This window comes from Sylvia atricapilla, chromosome 5, assembly GCF_009819655.1.
Source record: "Sylvia atricapilla isolate bSylAtr1 chromosome 5, bSylAtr1.pri, whole genome shotgun sequence".
Taxonomy (NCBI): domain Eukaryota; kingdom Metazoa; phylum Chordata; class Aves; order Passeriformes; family Sylviidae; genus Sylvia; species Sylvia atricapilla.
The window spans coordinates 64,734,005-64,752,710 of NC_089144.1; the positions used below are offsets into that span (position 1 = coordinate 64,734,005).

The following is an 18,706-nucleotide window of genomic DNA, read 5'->3' on the forward strand; positions in this document are numbered from 1 at the left end:
CTTTTGCAGTGGGTGGTGTTACAGAAAGGAAGAATTCAGGCCGAACCATACTTGCTTCTCATTCACTCCAAACCATTAAAAATCTCTGCCAAATCTGTGTTTCACAACAGCTTACTATTGCTCCCATTTTATTTCTCCCTCTCTTGTGAGGCTGTTTCTTCCTCTGTCTGTAAGAAGCAAGTATAGAAACTGGTGTACTTTTAACTGCTGTAAAACAGAGCATCCCAACTGCAAACGAGAAATAGAGAGCAGAAACCTTTAGTCTATTGTGAACGCTGCTATCAAAATTCTAGCTTATAATTTTAAAGCCTGTGTGAGCAGTCTGATAATGCAGTGTTCCAACATACAGGCAAAACTGATTTCTAGATCATTATCCCTTCCTATATCACATAAAGAACTTCCCAAGCTGTTACCCTCCCACCTCATACTTCTCAAATGAAGCCTCAACGCTTCATGCTGTGTTAGAAGCATCAGTAAATTCAGTCTCTAGGAGATGATAAAAGCCAACAGCTCTCCAAGGGAAACAGTAGGGTTTTTCACTCTCAGGCTTACATATAAGAGAGAAAATTCATTTTAGAAAAACTTCTGTTCTAAAACATTCCAGCTTCACAAATATACTCCTAAGTCCCGACCAATACCAACAGTACACAGTTGAGTCAAATGTAAGAATAAATACGAACCAAAGAAAGCATTAACACCAAAATGAATAGATAAAGCAGGTATCTTACCTTGCCTGCATCCAGCCTTTAGGCCAAAGTGGTTTCACTTCCGTTTCCATAAAGGTTTTGAGGTAATCTTCAGCAGACTGACTTCTATTTGGCTCTAGCTCATAACATCCCAGCTTGATCTTGACAAGATTACATAACAGAGACCTGCAAAAAGAAACAAAATAAATACATTGAAAGACACAGTCCTTCCTGCAGAAAGAGGCTAAGAAATTGAAGTTGCTGTCCATGGATACTTGCAGGAAGTGCTCAGTTCCAACTGTGTTTATTAGAATTTTGTACTGCACAAGTATCACCACTAAAAACTGGTATGGTTTACCATGGTCACTTCTCCATATCCAACAGACTATTGCTCTTATTTTCATCCTATTACCATTTTGTAATTTGTTTTATATTTTCTTTCTGGTTTTGTCATAGCTGGAACATGTTCTCTTACTTTGCTCACAGTGACTTGTCACCTGTCTGAAAGGAAGTGAAATCCATTCTACACTGAGTACTTTAACAGAAGATTCTTTCTTGCAAGGATTTCATCTTTTGTTCTTAAAAACATAAAAGTGCACACAGTTAAGTAACATCAGCCTTTCAGAGCCTCCTGAATGAAAAAAGCAACAGATTTAAATATCTCTCCCCTTCAGGTCAGTCCAAGCTGCATTGCTTGTAATTAATTTCTTCTCTGTTGCCTTCACATACTAAAAAGATTCACTGAGAAAAGTCGACCAGCCCCTTTTAGTTATATAAATGAATATACACGCACACACACTTGTACTAAAATTATCTTAGATCTTCCATGAGAGATTCCTAATTTAGAAACATCTGTTTGCTTCCAAGTCTAGATTATTTAAATAATAATCATCTCAGCTTTCAGAAAAATCAGTTCTAGGAAACTAAACTCTAGTAACTGATCATTTCATATAAGAATCTGTGCTACTCTTGAAAAACAACACAGAATTTGTGTTCAGAGGGAAAAGAAGGGGTTAAGATTAATGTATTATTCTAGTTGTTGTTGGACTGGAAGGCTTGCCAAATCAATACCACAAATCTTGATGGCCTGTCCTCCTGTGGCAGAAATCTCTAGTGCTCATTGGTATTTTGTAACGTATTCCTAGAAAAGGTGAGAAGCAGTTATAACACTGCTTACCCACCTGTTCCTTGCCTAAAGAAGCTCAAAGTCCTGCAGACAGAAAATTCTCATCTATTTGGACAAAGCAGAAAAACAAGCAGTGAAACTTGAAAGAGTTGAACACAGGATGATTTTCTTTTCAATTACAGGTGTTTCACCATTACAGAATTCCAGTTTGCCTATTTAACAGCAACATTCTTCAAAGCTTCTCTAAGGTGTCATTGTGGGAAAACTTATTTATTTTATCATGTAATAATATCCTCTTGGACATCTCTTTATAAAGTCAGTGAGAATACTTAGTGGAAAAGATAGTTTTGTCTTACCTCACTGTGTCATCCCAGTGAAACTTCTTTCTGGGTCCAACAACCCTTTTTCCAGGTTTCTCATCATCATCTTCCTCTGATCCATTTTTCTCTCGTTCATCTTCTGCTTGCAACCTACAGTTGGAACAATTATTTTCTTTAGAGCTATACTATACAGACAAAATATTTAATTGAACAAGGAGTGTCATTCTAGGTGTTAGGGGGAAAAATAACCCAGAGAAGACCTATTTTCAGATTTTTTCTATACTTCCCTACAGGATAAAGAGTTTAATCTCCCTCTCCCCACTGCTTTATGGTTCTCAAACAAGTGAAAAGGACACACTGTAGAGATGCTTTCACTGATGCCCCTATAAGCTTCAAGCAGTGGCTTTACTGGGAAGTGGCAGGATACCTGTCAAACTATCAATACCTTTCCAAGTCTAAAATTAGTTAGCTATGATCAAAACAATTACAATGAACAAGGACAAAATAGATCAATAACCTCCACACACTGTCCTCCTCCATTTAAGCCACTGTTTTAGCAATCAACCAGTAATCCTTCAGATTATTTTTTCCATCAAGATCTACCTCACTCAGTTAATGGAATTTCTCTCTGGCATCAGACAATAACACACAAAATGAATTATTTTGTACAATTCAAAAAAGACACCCTTAAACTGGAGCTGATTTTCTGAGCTAAGGAAGTAAACAACATGGATTCCAGCTGGGCTCTAAATAGGCATGCACAGCCTCCAGAATAACCTACTTGGCATTCTTGGCTTGATTGCGGGCCTGACAGTCTTCTTGATATTTGCATAACTGTTCAGGCATGACGTTACTGACAGCCAGCTTCAGCTTCTGCAATGGTTCTCTCAAGCGGTCATCCTGTGAAAAGAAGGGCACCAATATAATCCTACTGGATGTCAAATAAACAGCATTTCAGATAGCTTCAGGAAAATTTCTGGATCACTCCTACAGTAACATTCCCAGCACTATTTATGGACTGCAACAGACATGTTCTACATGGCACTCGAATCATGTTAGGGGCAACAGCATTATATAGATGCATGTATGTCTCACGTAAGTCTTGAGACCAGAAACAACAGAAGACAGTCACAAGTAAATGTGTCATGAATATCCCAAAACATTATGGCGTGATCTCTAAGTAAAGCTTTTAAATTAAAATAGGGAAGGGAAGAAAACTTAAACAGGGAAAAAGTGAGATAAATTGACCAATCAACAGCTCAACATTTGCAAGTAAATATACTATTAATCAGGTTTCCAAAAACTGTGGTATAAAAACATCCTAGGTAATGAACAAAATATGAATATATATTATATTATCCAAGTATTAGATTGCTTATTGAAAAGGACTAGAATATTCTTTTATGTTTATCTGCTTAGAAATAGCATTTGAACCTCTCTGCCTCATTAGCAAGAGCCAAGACCTCCGCATTCATCTTCAGGTCCTCTGCAAAATTTAGTCCTGGATTTTAACTAAAGAATCCAGTCAGGGTACTCCAGATCACAGATAATTGTTTTTCTGTTGAATAAAAATCTTAAAGTAACTGGAAATAGCATACGAAGTATTTGTAAGATCTAGTAAAAAAGGGAAATTTGAACAAATAATACAGGCTGGGTCATCTCTTATCCATCTAGCCTTCCTTTTTTCTTGACACAAAAGTAAATTAAAAAATACAAATTTTAGCCTACCATAACCGTTATTACTGTGGCTAATTCTGCTGCTTTGATACGTACCCTGTGACTACAATAACGCTCAGTGATGACAGCAGAAATACTCCTTCATAGCCTGTACCCAGCTTTCAAGACGAAAGCACTTCATTCTCAAATAAAAACTCTGAAATACTTAAAATAACTGTTCCTAATGTAGTGACAATACCAGGTATAGAGAAAGAAGCTTTTACACTTATCAACTGATCCAAAATCCTTCGCTTAATTTAAGGCTGTGTGGCTACTGCCCTACTCCGCTGCATTTAGCCCTCGTCACTGTCACATCATTGACTCCTGCTGGAGCTCCTCTCCCCGTCATTACCTGGACATTGAGGTGTAACTTCTTCAGGCGCTTTATCAGCGTGTCCTTATTGCACGGCACAAAAGCCTCCAGGTGTGAGTACACCCCATTGCGGAGGGCAGGGTTCACCTCCTGCAACTGCAGCTCAATACTGACAAACAGGAGACACTCGGTCAGAGACGCACTCCAAGATGACATCTGAACAAAAGCCTAAGGAAGCTTTGGAAGCATAGCATGTTCCAACTAGGCATACTAAAAATAGTAGCTAGGGACACTTTGAGATAAGCTTTTTTATAAAAGGAAGAAGTCCTAATCAGTGGCAAGAAACCATTCCTATACTTGTCCAGCAATGTTGAACACTCACTCAAATTTAGTTTACACCCACCACCCTGAATCAAAATTGATACAATTTGACTGTTATAGTCTTCTAGAGACTACTTTTGCTTCTTAGAATATGAACACAGATCTTTCTATATCAAACCCTTAATTGAAGATTACAGAGAAAAAAAAAAAATCTAGCGTTCGTGCTCATGAAAGCTGAAGGTGTTTTGAGTTACAAAAGTGGGAGACAGGAGCAAATAATGGTAATTTTGTTGAATTTTACACATGAAGTCAAGGACCAGGGCACTATAAAACATTTTACACTGGATAAAGACAGACAGGCATGACAGGAATTGTATGCACATAGAAATCTCTTTAGCTAATAACTAGCTTAGACCGATCTACCTTCATTGACTTTTAAGGGCTTTGTTGGAACAACCTCAATAATACTTCCTCTTCTGTACTTTTCCTTTCACCCCCTTTCCAAAAAGGGAAGGTTCTACAGATAAGCACTTACTCCAGAAGAATATTATTCATGTCTTGTGTGAAAAACTTCTTCCTGCCTTCTTCATCAAACATCTTGGCAGCCTGGAAATGCAATAAAAAAAAAAAAGCATCTAAGTTCATAGAGTATTTTGAACCAACAATTTTTGTATCTTTACTTTTACAGCCATATCATATTCCTATTTCCCAGATAACATTACTTGGAAAAGAATAAAGAAAACCAAGCTATTCTCAGTTGTTTAGAAAAAAACCCTGAGGATTGTTATTGTTATACTCAAATATACACACCTTGCTCTAGGGCAGACAATCATTCTGTATAGGATCTGCCTGGATCACTGGTGTTAACAGAGTCATCTTTTGAATAATCATTAAGAAAAAGGTAGATGCTTTATCACCTCACCACCTCCAACATTCTACTATCTCTGTTTTAAAAAAAGAAGCATTGTTTGACAGGTCATGAAGGCAAAAGTATTAACTAACACATTTAGACTCCATCTTTTTCTACCTGTTACGTGCCTCATCCAGTTACATATTCCCAGCTTTCTTAGAGCTCTCTCAAACCTTCACTGCAATGGGATTATGTATGCTAGAGGAACACCTCATCCCTCTTTCCTGCTGCTGTCCAGTGTTCTTGCCATCTTTAGACTTTATCTCTGGCATTTTTGTGTGGTCTCTTCCTGAGTCTGCCTGGGGGCAGGGAAGACAGCCTTATTTTATAAACTTACTTGCCTTTATCAGAAGTTTTTATTGATCTCACAGGAATTCCCATACAGAGTCACTCTCTTTGTTCTTATCACCTAGATACCTTTTCCCCCCACAAGGAATGACAGCTCATAGGACAAAATGAATCCCCTGTACCATTCCACAAAAATCAGTAAGAACTTCTCTAGTGTACATCTTACTCTGCAGAATTTTAGAAGTCAAGAAAAAAGAGCCCCACTTTGAGAGGCCTGTCATCATCTTCCATGTTTGCATTGGTACCAGACAGCAGTATCTAGAGAAGCTAGAAAATTATATGCATACAGAAAAGTAGGCAAGTGTGGTATCATTACAGTGACTGACAAACATTAGAGGCAGCCAACATGCTATGAGGCTGAATATTCAAATAGTTAAGCATCTTTAATTAGGTCTTAAAAAAACCCCATAGAATGACTTGCAACAACACAGCTAAAAACTACAAGTAAAGTGCAAGTGATTAAATTAATTTATTACTATTAAATACTTTCCTTGCTCTTTGTAACTGACCCATTTGAATTTGAAAGAAAGATATTTTCTGAAAATTGCGAACTCTACAACACACAGGAAAACAGTGTGACACTGTCAAAGCTGTAAGGCAGCCCATTGTCTGAATGCTTTATCACTTCAGTCACGAACACTGATACTGGAGTTTAAGTTTCTGCAAGGATTGCATTCCACCCATTGTTTTCTACCATAAATTCAGTCGCTGAGGGGATGGTGCTATCTGTTTAAAAATACTGAAGCATTTGTCCTGCTGAAATAATTAGAAAGGTTATAGATGCCTGCAAGTGACAGGGTACCAAAAAGACAAGTCAGAAAGTCTTAAATATAGTGCTTTTACATCTAATTAACACAAGGATTAGAATCATCATCTGGTTTATATAAAGCAGAAGGAAAAAGCTTTAACATTTTAGTCCTAGGTAGACCTTGAAAGGCAATTCCAGCATTATACTATTATGCCAGACAGCATTGCCAGCTTTTAAAGAGAGCAACACTGGCAGATTCAAGAACTTCATCACTATTACTAACTATGCTTGGGTTTTATTTCCAGAGCGATAATCTTGACAGTGACCTTCGACATAGGAAAAAACCTCTTATTTACTTTCCTGCTTGTGTACAATATTGCCTTCTGTCATGGTAGTTCAAAATAACCCACTCAGGGAACTAAAACACATTAACCTACCAAAAGAAGTCAGAAAGTTTTTACTGCCTTTAGTCAGTGGGTTTCTAATCTTATTTTTTTAATCTTGATATATTATACTCCATCCATGGAGCATAGGCTTCTTTCTACAGCTTTATAAACTTTTCTTTGTGCTAAAGAGCTCTAAAGCTGCAAGAGTCTGGTAAATATTTGACAAGACTCATTTACTTTTAGTACTTTTTAGAAGATTTCTCATTGCAATTTACAGGAGGTATGGAAGTTGCAATGTTTAAGCCAACATACAGTCTAGTTGTTCCCCAAGTATAAACTTAAACTTGTTCTGCTCAGCCAGGAAGCTTTCAGAAGACATTGTCAAAAATGGATGACAGAAGAGTTCCCAGCTGGTCTAGTGGAAGGTGTCCCTACCCAGAGCAGGGGGAATGGAGTGGATGACCATAAAGGGCCCTTCCAACCCATTTTATTACGATTCTATGAGTAGCTATGTTTTCCAAGAGCCACTGAATCAAAAGATGCCTCCCAGCTGGTTTGGCATTGTTATACAAAGAAACAACATGAATTAACTTGGGGTAGGTCACTAACACTTCCTGACTTTTGGCCTAATCTGATTCTGCACTTTTGCTAGTTTATTGTTGCTTCATAGCAAAGTAGGCCTGCATACTGAAAGAGAGAGAAGCTCCTTCACTTTAGTAAATATTAATTCATTGGCTGTATTTAGCTTGGTATGTTTAAAAATAAGTAAGAAAACTAGAAGACATTTCTATACAGGTAACAGCAAAGCAAACTCTACAACTGTTTAAATTATTTTCCTTTTGTTCAAAAAAGGTAGTAACTTGAACTGCTTTTTCAAAACTTACGAGTAAAGAAAAGCTGCACTTTAGACTAAATAAGGAAAAACTGCACTTTATTCTAAGTAAGGAAAAGCTTTAACATCATAATCTAAATAAGCAACAAATTTATTCTCAACTCAGGATAACATCCACAACTGAAACAAGGAGTATGTAACACCTTAATAGCTCTGACCCCTTTCAGTAACTCACTGGGATATTCATAACTTGTTTAATTTAACATCTTTCATCCCATTTTTGAGAAGTTCAGGCTCCATTCTAACCTTCCAGAAGAAAAAATGCAGTTCTGTGGTTGGTTTTTTTATAGTTGGGTGGCGGTTTCCGGTTTTGGTGGCTTTTTTTATTTGGTTGGGTTTTCTTCCTTTTCTTTTTTTTTTTTTTGTAAACTGGCAAGTTAAAGCCAAAAAACCAATACATGGATTTGAAAACTGCAGTCATATTTCAGGTTACCTCCTCCAAAGTAAGAAAATGCCATTCCATTTCCAACAAATTCAAGTAACACTGGTATTTCCATTATAGAGAAAAAACTCATAAATAAATGAACATTACAAGTTATTATACACAAAAGATTTAGAAAACCCTGTTTCCACAGTGAAACAAACACTGCTTGAATAACTGACTTGCATCATCTCTGCCTGTTTTCACCTGAGTATAAACACGGCCATTAAGATTGCCATTAGCATCAAGTCTTCATTTCTAAAGTTTCAGTCAGCAATTCAAGGATGACACTCAAGGTCCTAATTGTTCTTCCTTGTTCTCTCAGATTCTTGAATGCAATCCACTACCAGCGAGTTTATACTTACTGTTCGAAGGTCTCCAATGCGCTTTTCAAGTAGCATAGGCAGACCTTCTGGGAGGGCAGGCACCTGCTTGGGTGTCATGACCTGAGAGGTGTAGGTTGCCTGTGTGACATTTCCATTCTCTCCTGACAGCTCAGAGACCGGGCTGCCATCAGAAGTACCATCAAGCAACTTGTCAAAGTCAATGTCTCCCAGCATCTCCAGGGCACTTTCAGTTTCTTGCAGTAGCTCAGGTTCATTTGTGCTACCAAAAATGGAGAGGACAGGATCATTGATCCTAAGATTCAAGTCAGAGATATCATTTCCTGCACTGAGAGACGAGGAAGGAATTTTACTAGGGGCAGAGGATGCAACAGTCACTGGAGGTTTTGGACTAAGCTCCTTCTTCCTCATGGCTTCCTTCTCCTTTTGAAATTTACGGATCATGGCAGCCAACGAGAGCGAGTCCTTATACAATTTCTTTTTCTTCTTCTCAGACTTGTGTGAATTTAAGGCCATTACTCTGTAGAGGAAAGAAATCTTTCATTAGCAGGTGACTTTCAAGGCCTTAGTAACCTTTAACAACAAAAATCAAAGTTTCGTACAATTAAAAAATTATCAGGGGGAAGAAGCAAGTATTTCCTCCTTCCATCTTCAGACCATTTTATCAATTACCATAAACCTTAGTAGTTATGTGATTACATGTCACCCAACTGATTTGTTACATTTTATTCACATTAAGACAAAGAGTATTTTATTTTGACTTCTCAATTTAATTATGGAGAAGTTGGCACAAGTGCTATAACTCACAGCAGGTTTACAATACTACAATACTTAAACTTGCCTCAAGACCGCTGAATGGTGGCAGGTTGCCTGTACAGCAAATATGTTAAAATTCTTTTCACTGCTAAGAATTTTTAAATGCATGCTCAAAATCTATATTCTACTTAAACTGAGAATTTTCCACCAATTTGTCACCTTGATAAAAATGAGGTCAATAAATTTTCAATATTTGTTGTGAATATTCACAGTAAGACAGCTTCCATCCACTAAACAATGGTTTTCCAGAAGCCAATTAAAAAATCCCACCACATTAATCCTTCTATGCTAGCCTCAGAACTCAGGAAAACACAGCGTGAGTAAGAAATATGTAGAAGAATAATTAAACTGTATTTACAGCTTTACAGATGAGAAACAAAGAGATAAGAAAATTATTTTCCATTAGAAGATGTAATTCCTAGTGCTAGTTTAGATACTGGGTAGGACAATGATGCTTTCTGCTATTCAAGAGACTCAAAATTTATTTTGTGATTTGCCTTTCCTTATTATTCCTTGTTCAAAGTTTCAGGGGACAAAAATTTAGCCCATAGGATTGAGTTAGTTATACAAAAACCCCACACAGATTCTGAAACAAAAGCTATTAGTTACAGTTTAGAAGTACAATATTCAAAAGAGCTACAATCATCTTACTATGGCACACAGTCTTGAAGCCAAACTTGAAATATAACTCAAAGGTTCCTATAAAGAAAAAGAAACCTACCCCAACTGCTTAGGAACTTTCATTTTCCGAGGCTTCATCTCCTTTTCTGTCCCTTCATCTTTTCGCTTGCGTTTCTTCATTCCCCGATCTTCACTTTCTTTTACCTTTGCTATCTAGAAAAGACATCAAATAAAGGACAATGATTCTTCCACCCTAAAGGACTTCTACAGCAAGAAATATTCAGTATTCTTTACACTTTCCAATTCAGAGCCAGGAAAAACACCTCAATGTGTGTAAAGGCAAATGGTACAATGGATTCCTAGCAGCAATTGCAGTTACTAACAAGTGTTAATCATTAATCATTTTGAAACAGTTATGAAATTTACAGTTTTCAGTAAGAGAAATACTCTAAAGCACATGCAGACTGCTGCCCAGCCAGTATGGCCAATGGCTACATTGGAAGACTGAATTCTCCCACCTTCTTCTGCTACCACAGTTTCATTGCTGACTGTGAAGTTGCACAGTATGGAACATCTTTGCTGGTCAATACAGACCACTTGACTCCCCTCCCTTGTCAATCCATAGATTACCTGAGGGTGCAGGGCAGGGAAAAAGAAAGCCTTCAGACTGTGCAAGCATTAGCCAGCAACGGGCAAAATTCTGGTGTACTTATCAACACCATTTTAGTCACAAATCAAAACCATGGCATCATACAGGCTGCTAGAAAGAAAGTTAACTGCATCCCAGTCAGAGTCAATACATGAACCTTAAAATTAAGAGTTACAGAGTAGGAAAGGACACTAGGAAGCACCAAGTTCTCAGAAATGGCATGCAACTTGTGAATGTCATATTGCAATTATGTTTGCATTGAGTAACTTGTTGAAGTTACTGTAACAACATGCTGTTTAGAAAGATGATATAATTTTAATATAGATATTCTCATCAACTGAGTTTATTTTAACAGGTATTCTGGTTTAAGTGCTATTCTGACTACTAGGAACAATTTCAAATCATGCAAACTTTGTGCAAAATCGTTAAGAGCGGTATTGATGAGCTTAAGGTCTCATCTAAAAATAAAATTCTTACAAAATTACAGAATCATCCATCAATCCAAGATGAGTGGACAAAACTTGTTAGGCTGCCTAAACAGATGCTTTGTCTTACAAGACTGGATAGCCTGTGGACATCCTGAGTTAGTTACTGAATGCTAGTACATAACCCACAAAACACAAAATACAGTAAACCAGTACCACGCATCCTTCTGCTTTTGGACTCTTCTTCTGAGCCATTCTAAGTGTATCAAATATTTCCAATGTCCACCTAGCTTCTATTTCTGTATAAAAGCCTTAATTAAAATGACTCACTTTAGGTGGCCTATGTTTTTTGTCTTCTGCAAAGTCTTCATCCTCTGATTCAGATGCCTGGCGAAACTGGAGCGTGCCAGTGTTGATATAAAACCCTCCATATTTGGTTGTCAGGGATGCAGGAACCAATTCATCATACTACACAGGAAAAGGAAGATGAATTATCAGCATTTCTTAATAAACTAACCATGTAGTTAATTCACCAGTCCCAATACCTAAGAATATATATACACCAATTCACAGCACAGCTTGCTAGACTAGAAACAGGATAGCAGTTCTATAGAAAATTTACTGGCTGAGGCAGAGAACATTAACATCACAGAGTACCCTTGTAACTTTCAAAACAATGTCCTTTTTTTTTTGTACAAAAAGGCAGGATTACAGCATTAAACTACTGCACCCTGAAGGTAACTCACCACAGTGCCCTGCTCAAAACCCTACTTCTTTTAAAAATTTCTCTGAATTTTTTTTTAAAAAAATGCTATCCCAGATATGACAAACTTAACCACAGTAACTGTTCCCTTACTTCCAATTTCAAGTGTTTGATACAACATTGTCTCTTCAACAAATACCATAATGCCAGGACTTTTTTCATTTGAAGGTAAGCATTCTCATTCTATTTAGACAGTTTTAAAACCACAAAATGTTTCAAACTCTATCAATAGTTTATTTTGAAAAGTACTTAGTATTTATGAAGATATTTCCAAGTTAGAATTATAAAGCTGAATCGCCAAAATATTGAAATCCAAAGACATTGAAAAAGCAGTCAATAATCAGTATAGTGGATGACAATATTAATTCTATGATTACATGCAACCAACAACCTCCATGCCTTGTAAAATATACTGAAGATAAAATAGTTTAAGAATTGAAAAGTCTGGGCTACCAAAGACTTTTAGACAGGAAGAAGTGTTATCCAGAAAAGTAAAACAGTAAATGTATACTTCAACAAGGAAAAAGAGCCTGAACTGGAGGCCTACCCAGGGATTTAATCTAGGAAACTTCCCTGACTCATCACCTATTATCCTCCTGGAAAAGAAAACTTAACAAGCAGTACAGAAAGACAAAATGGGAAATATAAAGTGGTGACAGCATTTATAAAGTACCCTAAGATGATATGAAAAGCTAGCATGAGAAAGTGAGAGAATCTATTAATAGAACAAAATGGAAGTGGCTTAACAGTGGACTTGTCATTCATCTCAAGAGACCAGGAGGATCACGCAAAGTAAACTTGAGAGCAGAGGCTGCATAAGAACTTCAGAGAAAACTCATGCTTTCTCCACAGCACTCAGAAGGAGCTCCATTAGGTGCAAGGAAAATGCAAGTAGAGGAAAATTATTACTCAGGGTGCTTAATAGAGCAGACATTTCCCATTCGAGCTGACAGGGTGTGAACTGAATTGGCAAGGCTGGGGCAGTAAAGCATCAAGACTGAAGAATACAGTAGTTGCCAAGTTAGGAGGAAAAAACATAGTCAAAGCTCGGATCATTATCACACAAAGCAAAAGAGAACACTGTAAAGACTGAGATGTGCAGCAGTACAGGAAGGTCTGGGTAACACACAAGTAAGGATTAAAGACAGTCCACAAATGAGGAATCATGAATCACAGCAAATTATCTGAATGATCAACATGCTGGGAGGCACAGATCCACTGGAACAAGGCAAGAAGAAAGGCAGAATTCATTCAATATACAGAGTGGGTGTATTCCATAATACTTAACAGGCCAGTAAATCAGCAAGATGTGGATGTATAACTAAGCAGCTCAGGTTTCAACAGCTTCTGTTGAGGACTGTGAACCTAGTCAGACTTTCAAAGACCTTTCTGACACTGAGTTCCTCTTAACACTTGAGTAAGACTACTTTTCTTTACCAAAATCTGGTTTTACCCTGAGCTTACCGAACAAGGTATAACTTTTAGCTCCATGTTGTATTTTACACATAGGGGCCTGGAGACCACAGTGTAGCTGGCACACACCCCTTTGAGCTAAGCTTACTATTTTCTAGTCCCCTAACTGAACAGAAAATGAGTATGTTTGTATAAGGTATTAGCAACACAGATTAAGCTTAATTTTGAAGTGCTTCCAGAACTCTCAGTTAAAGGGAACATGGCTTTTGCAAATTCTAAATCTTCTTATGAATTGTTTTCAAGACCTTTGCTTTAACTAGTTTTTTCTGTGTATGAAATCACACAACTTATCTTATGAACAAAAATAAGTTTAAAGCCCTTTACAGTGTTTTGCTCTTCCTTACACATTTCAAAGGCGAGAATCAAAAAATCCCAGACCTACAAAGAGACAGGGTCTGACTGAGTCCTGTGAACATCAGTTTGTCCTATGACTGATTATGGAATCATTCTGCAGATAACAAAATAGGACTGATAAACTGTCTGAGCATCTAAAAGCATGTTCATATGTAAATTATTTTAAGCTATTGTCTGTGAGCTACATTATTATGTTTTTAGTGCCATTAATCCAATTAAATGTTTTGGTATGAAAGATAATTTCGTTTTTTAAAAAATTAGTTAACTGGTTTCAGCTTCATCACTACACCACGAACAGTGAATTTTTATGGATTATACCGATTTAGTTCTGAAATTCACACCCACAGCAGTATCTTATATTAATATTGTCTACTCCTGTGTCCAGGTATTTTGACCACAATCCTCAGATATTCCACTGAGATCCTTCTCATTCACCTCCCTTCCAGACAACACCTCCAAAAGCATACATGTGAAAAGGTTTTTAAACACTTCTGTACTAAGTCCTTGAAATGAAATTTGGTGCAAACATGGTCAAACGTTTTAACAAATGTAGCTTGTTATTATTTGTTGTGAAACAGATAATACTTAGCTAAAAGATAAGCAGGGATAATTTTTGTACCTTGCTTAGTTTATTTCTGAAGGACCTCTCACCAGCTTGGGATGGAGGGAACTGTTTAGTTTTGATCATCATTAGCCCACTGAATAAAGGCCAAGCTACTGAATTATGTCAAATACAGCTCCTTTAGTGAGGTGGACTAAATATGCACACAGTTCACTTCATAGTTCAGGATACTTCAAACATATAGAGGTGATTGATCTCTATGCTTCTTCAAGATGCAAAGAAACTGAAACGCACTCTTAGGCTTTGTGATCCTTTAAGGCCAAGTTTTCAAACAAAAACACAAATATCTTTCCAAAACTACAGTATAATAGAACCTACAAGGAAATCTTGAACAAGGTTAAGAGAAAACAATGCATTGCTTTGCTAATCCAAGGAGACACCAAACAGTGAACACCTTATAGTGATAAAGAAGAATTCTCTTCCAAAATGTGCAGGCAAGTTGGTGGGTGGGTTGGTTTTTCTTTTAACCCTGGGGAAAAGGACATCCAGAAGAGCACAACAGAAAAAAGCATAAGAGATTATAAAGATATAATACTTGGCCCAGAGTAGTCTCATAGGAGAATCCTAGTTTAGTAGTCAGGATATCCATCTGCCACCCAACCAGAGCACCTTGAGAGAAGTACCAATACACATCTATTTTCCTGTTTTGTTCCCATCTTGACCAACACCTTTTACACCTTTCCACCAGCCATATTTTATACCTTTCCACCAGTTAGGCTATTAGCTTAAAGTGACCTTCATTGCAAAGAGATTACATTTTTATCACCTTGAAAATATTTCAGCAGAGGTTATAAAATATATGACCACTCATGTGACCATTTTTATCTATACAACTCAATTCTTTCAGAGCTTGAGCTCTGACCTGACCTACAATGAAAATCTAGTTCAGTGTTAAATAATTATGTAATGTATTACTTAATCCCTCCAGGTTTAAAGTTACAGAACTACTAGAAGATTCTGCAGAAAAAAAGTTGCACATTCCTTTTGCCCTTTTAACATGAAGAGCAGACTTTCCACATCATGACACTTAAAACAAATGCTCTTATCAAGGACTTTTTATTTGGGCATGTTATAAACCTCCCTTTGTACCACATTAGTAATCACATTCACGTATTTTTGGGAAAACACTTAGGTTCATGGTACTGCTTAAACAAATTCATCTACTCAAAGAATAGCTGACCCTAGGCCATGATCTACCCCTCTAGTTGCTCAGATTACTTTGAAAAGTGATTTTGTGCTCTTCAAAAAATTAAATCTAGCAAAATACAGAATGTTGTTACACCCATTATTATTTCCTTCTCCTACAAATTTAAACAGTGGTAATACACAGGCCAGATACAAGTCTCAGGTGTTTTCAAGAACCTATCCAGGTGCTGAATTTTCAGTTTATTCATATTCTTTCCTAAAGAAGGACCACAAAAACATTACTATTGCTTTAACAAACATCAGATGTGCTCTGCAACTTCAACTACCTTTGCCCCCCAGCGATCTTGGTTCCTGTATCTGCTTAGTTCTTGCATCTGCATCTATTTGTTTGATACTCCACTTTATACCTTGATGTATCTTGGGGTGAGGAGGACAAAAAACAAAGAATCTCTGATTGAAACTTGCCCTTGTACTCACTCAAATGCATAGGACACATCAGGGGCCAGCCAGCAGGCATCCCCTGAAGACAGGCAGGAAGCGTGCATGACACGTTATTAAAGGTGACACCGTGCACTTGGCTAAGTGAGCACTATTCCCCAAACACACAACTTCCAAGCCTGGGCAAAGTGACAATGAACAAGGAAGACAGTAATAATACAAACACAACAATTCAGAGTCCATGAAACAGTTGGCAAGTGAGCCTCTTAAAAACAGAAACTTTAATGCACCTTCAAGTATTCAGCATGGATGAGGTTTGTGACTGAAGTCTACAAAGGCAGTCATCTCCAGATGAAAAATGCCAGAGTGTACAATTTCTCTCAAAACACCATGCAAATATGTTTAATAACAGATCCTATGGGGTGTTTTTCTGTAAATGCCTCTAACATTTGCAGGTTGATAGCTTGGTTGTTAGGTTTTTTTAAGACACAGTGATCTTTTTAAAACAACAACACTCCTTTCCATAGTTAGTATAAAACAAACTCAGAGCAGGAAGAATGAGAGAACAGTATCAAGTTGGCCTGAAACTACCTCTGGCCCAGAACCTCACAAAAATGGTAAAAATTTCCATTAACACACTGAGCTGCCATTCCCTGAAGAGATACTATTCTTGCTGGGAAAAAAGTTTCTCAGATATTCAAGAGTCTTGTCCGAGATAACCTTACTGATAACCCATCAACTTCAGGTTTTAGGGGCAAGCCAGGGAAGGAGAGAAGAGGATATTAAGTCTAACAGACCTTTTTAAGTCTGGAGATTAGAAGATTAAGACAAATTTATCCCAGAAACATGTGAAAACTGTGTATCATGACAAAATTTTTGCATAGACCAAGCCCCTAAGTTATGGAAAGTATTCCAGGGAACCCAGATAGAAAAAGAGCAATGCTTTTAACAATGTGTCCAGAATTACTGAAACAAGCAATAGAATCTTTGAAAGGTTTTCTCTAAAGATGATCTGAGCCCTTTAGGCAACACATAGCTAAAGAAAAGTAAGTTCTTCCTTTTAGTTGAAGTACCTGTTTTGGAAAAACTTTCCATGTACGAGAAACCATTGATACGCTGGTTCTCAGTGACCAGCACAGGAATTTTTTTCATCAGTGTTTAGAAGGCTACTATGAAACCATGAATATAACAGACTACATCAAATATTTGCACAGGGGCCTGGGTGTCTGAAGGACTGAACTGCCTGCTTCCCACTGCTCTTGGCATTCACATTTAGCTTCAATTCCTGCCAGTATGGCTACCTGGTGTCACTGCTTCAAAAAACACTGCTTACAGATTTGTAGGTCAACAGTTCTTTTTCTACATCCTTCTACTTGGAACAGGGGAAGTCTTTGGTTTGGATATCCAAGCCTTGTTAGCCTCAAGTAAGAGAAAACAGCATACATTTTCATTAACACCATGTATTACTTGAAATTCCCTCTTCTATATTGCATAGCAGAAAGCTCAGAGAGCAGTGTTCCCTTACAGTCTCTACCTATATAAAGCTTACATTGCCAGGAAGATACTCAACCAACCAAATAATCAGAGGTCATCACATGAGCAAATAATCAGCCTGATCTGGCTGGACATGCATGTGTGTGCAGGAAAAATAAGAGTGGGTGAAAAATTCTACAGGAACTCCACAAAGAATGTAGTTCTGGGCAGCTTACACTACAGCTAAAACCTATTTTCAATATCAAAGCACTGGGAACACTGAGGAGGGGCAGAGCTTTCTTTGCAGGTTTATGGACATTTTGTAGACGTCCATTAAGATAAGCAAAGATTAAGCAAGGACTGGCCATCAGGCTAACCCCTACAGAGCACTTAGAAACAATAGTAAGCTGGTTTTTATTTACTTATTTTACTGGAAATATCATAATCCACTGACTACAGTCAAAATGCTCAACCCAAAAATAGCTGCTCACATAGATTTCCTGCTTGCCTGCAAGTGCATTTACCTTAAAAACCTGTTTTTAAAATGAAAGTGTCTCTAAAGCAATGGAATAAATCTGTTTCAGTATCAAAGAGCTCAGTATTTCTTTAACAACTGTGAGAAGAAAAAGGACTAAAATTCTGAGGAAGCTTTCAATTTTTTTTTTCCTGGGATAGAGACAAGCTAATCCTGGACCAATTAAAGAGGCACTCATATTCATTTTTCAAGTGTTTGTGCCCAAGATACTATAGTTTATGTATAAGAATGTGTGTCTTCTAAGAAGAAGTCCAAGGCCTGCCTCTGACACATCTCAGGGTACACAGCAATTTCACAGCTGGCAACACAAGCTGAGCAAGCCAGACTTGTAGATTTTCTTTCTAAACATTTTTCTTGTATCCAAGACAGAATGATGGAATTAGAGGTTTTGTTGAACTTCAACACCTACATTACAAGACCCTTAAGCTCTGCAACAGCAACATGGACTGCAGTTGGCACACTGTATTTTTTTCTTCTTTTCTATAAATAAATGGGGATAAAAGCAAAACAAAGATGGTCTCTCACTAGTCTGTATTTATAACGGAGACACAAGGCATAACAATTTGACAAGAACAATCTTTAGAGAGCACTCCATTTCTCCCCAATAGCTTCCACAGCTAGCACATGATGCAACCATCTCATCTTCTAACAACTGCCTTTTGTACATTTTGCAAGGACTCTGGCAAGAGACAGAAGTAAATGCTCCTGAAAATTTACCAGATCAGCTGTTGGTAGCACCACCAGTGCTGGAGGAGGCACATTATGCTGACTATTAATACACAAGACTTGTACTTTGACAGAAACCTGTGCTATGAGGACTGTCAGTGCTCCAAATCTGCTATGAGTTCTGTGATAAGTCA

General features: G+C 37.5%; 1 protein-coding gene across 3 annotated transcripts in view; it reads right to left on the reverse strand.

The window, feature by feature from the left end:
• Positions 1–18,706, reverse strand: part of UBN2 (ubinuclein 2) — a 51,904-nt gene that overhangs the window by 21,705 nt on the left and 11,493 nt on the right. For all 3 annotated transcript variants that reach the window (XR_010743679.1, XM_066319835.1, XM_066319834.1), the window contains exons 4-11: positions 11,373–11,510; positions 10,069–10,181; positions 8,553–9,051; positions 5,018–5,088; positions 4,201–4,330; positions 2,914–3,032; positions 2,169–2,282; positions 729–872 (exon numbers count right to left, since the gene is read on the reverse strand). Coding sequence is in view for 2 of the 3 variants with exons in the window: in XM_066319835.1 (XP_066175932.1) it covers positions 729–872; positions 2,169–2,282; positions 2,914–3,032; positions 4,201–4,330; positions 5,018–5,088; positions 8,553–9,051; positions 10,069–10,181; positions 11,373–11,510 (1,328 nt within the window). In the remaining variant the exon portion in view is untranslated. The remainder of the gene's footprint in view (positions 1–728; positions 873–2,168; positions 2,283–2,913; positions 3,033–4,200; positions 4,331–5,017; positions 5,089–8,552; positions 9,052–10,068; positions 10,182–11,372; positions 11,511–18,706) is intronic.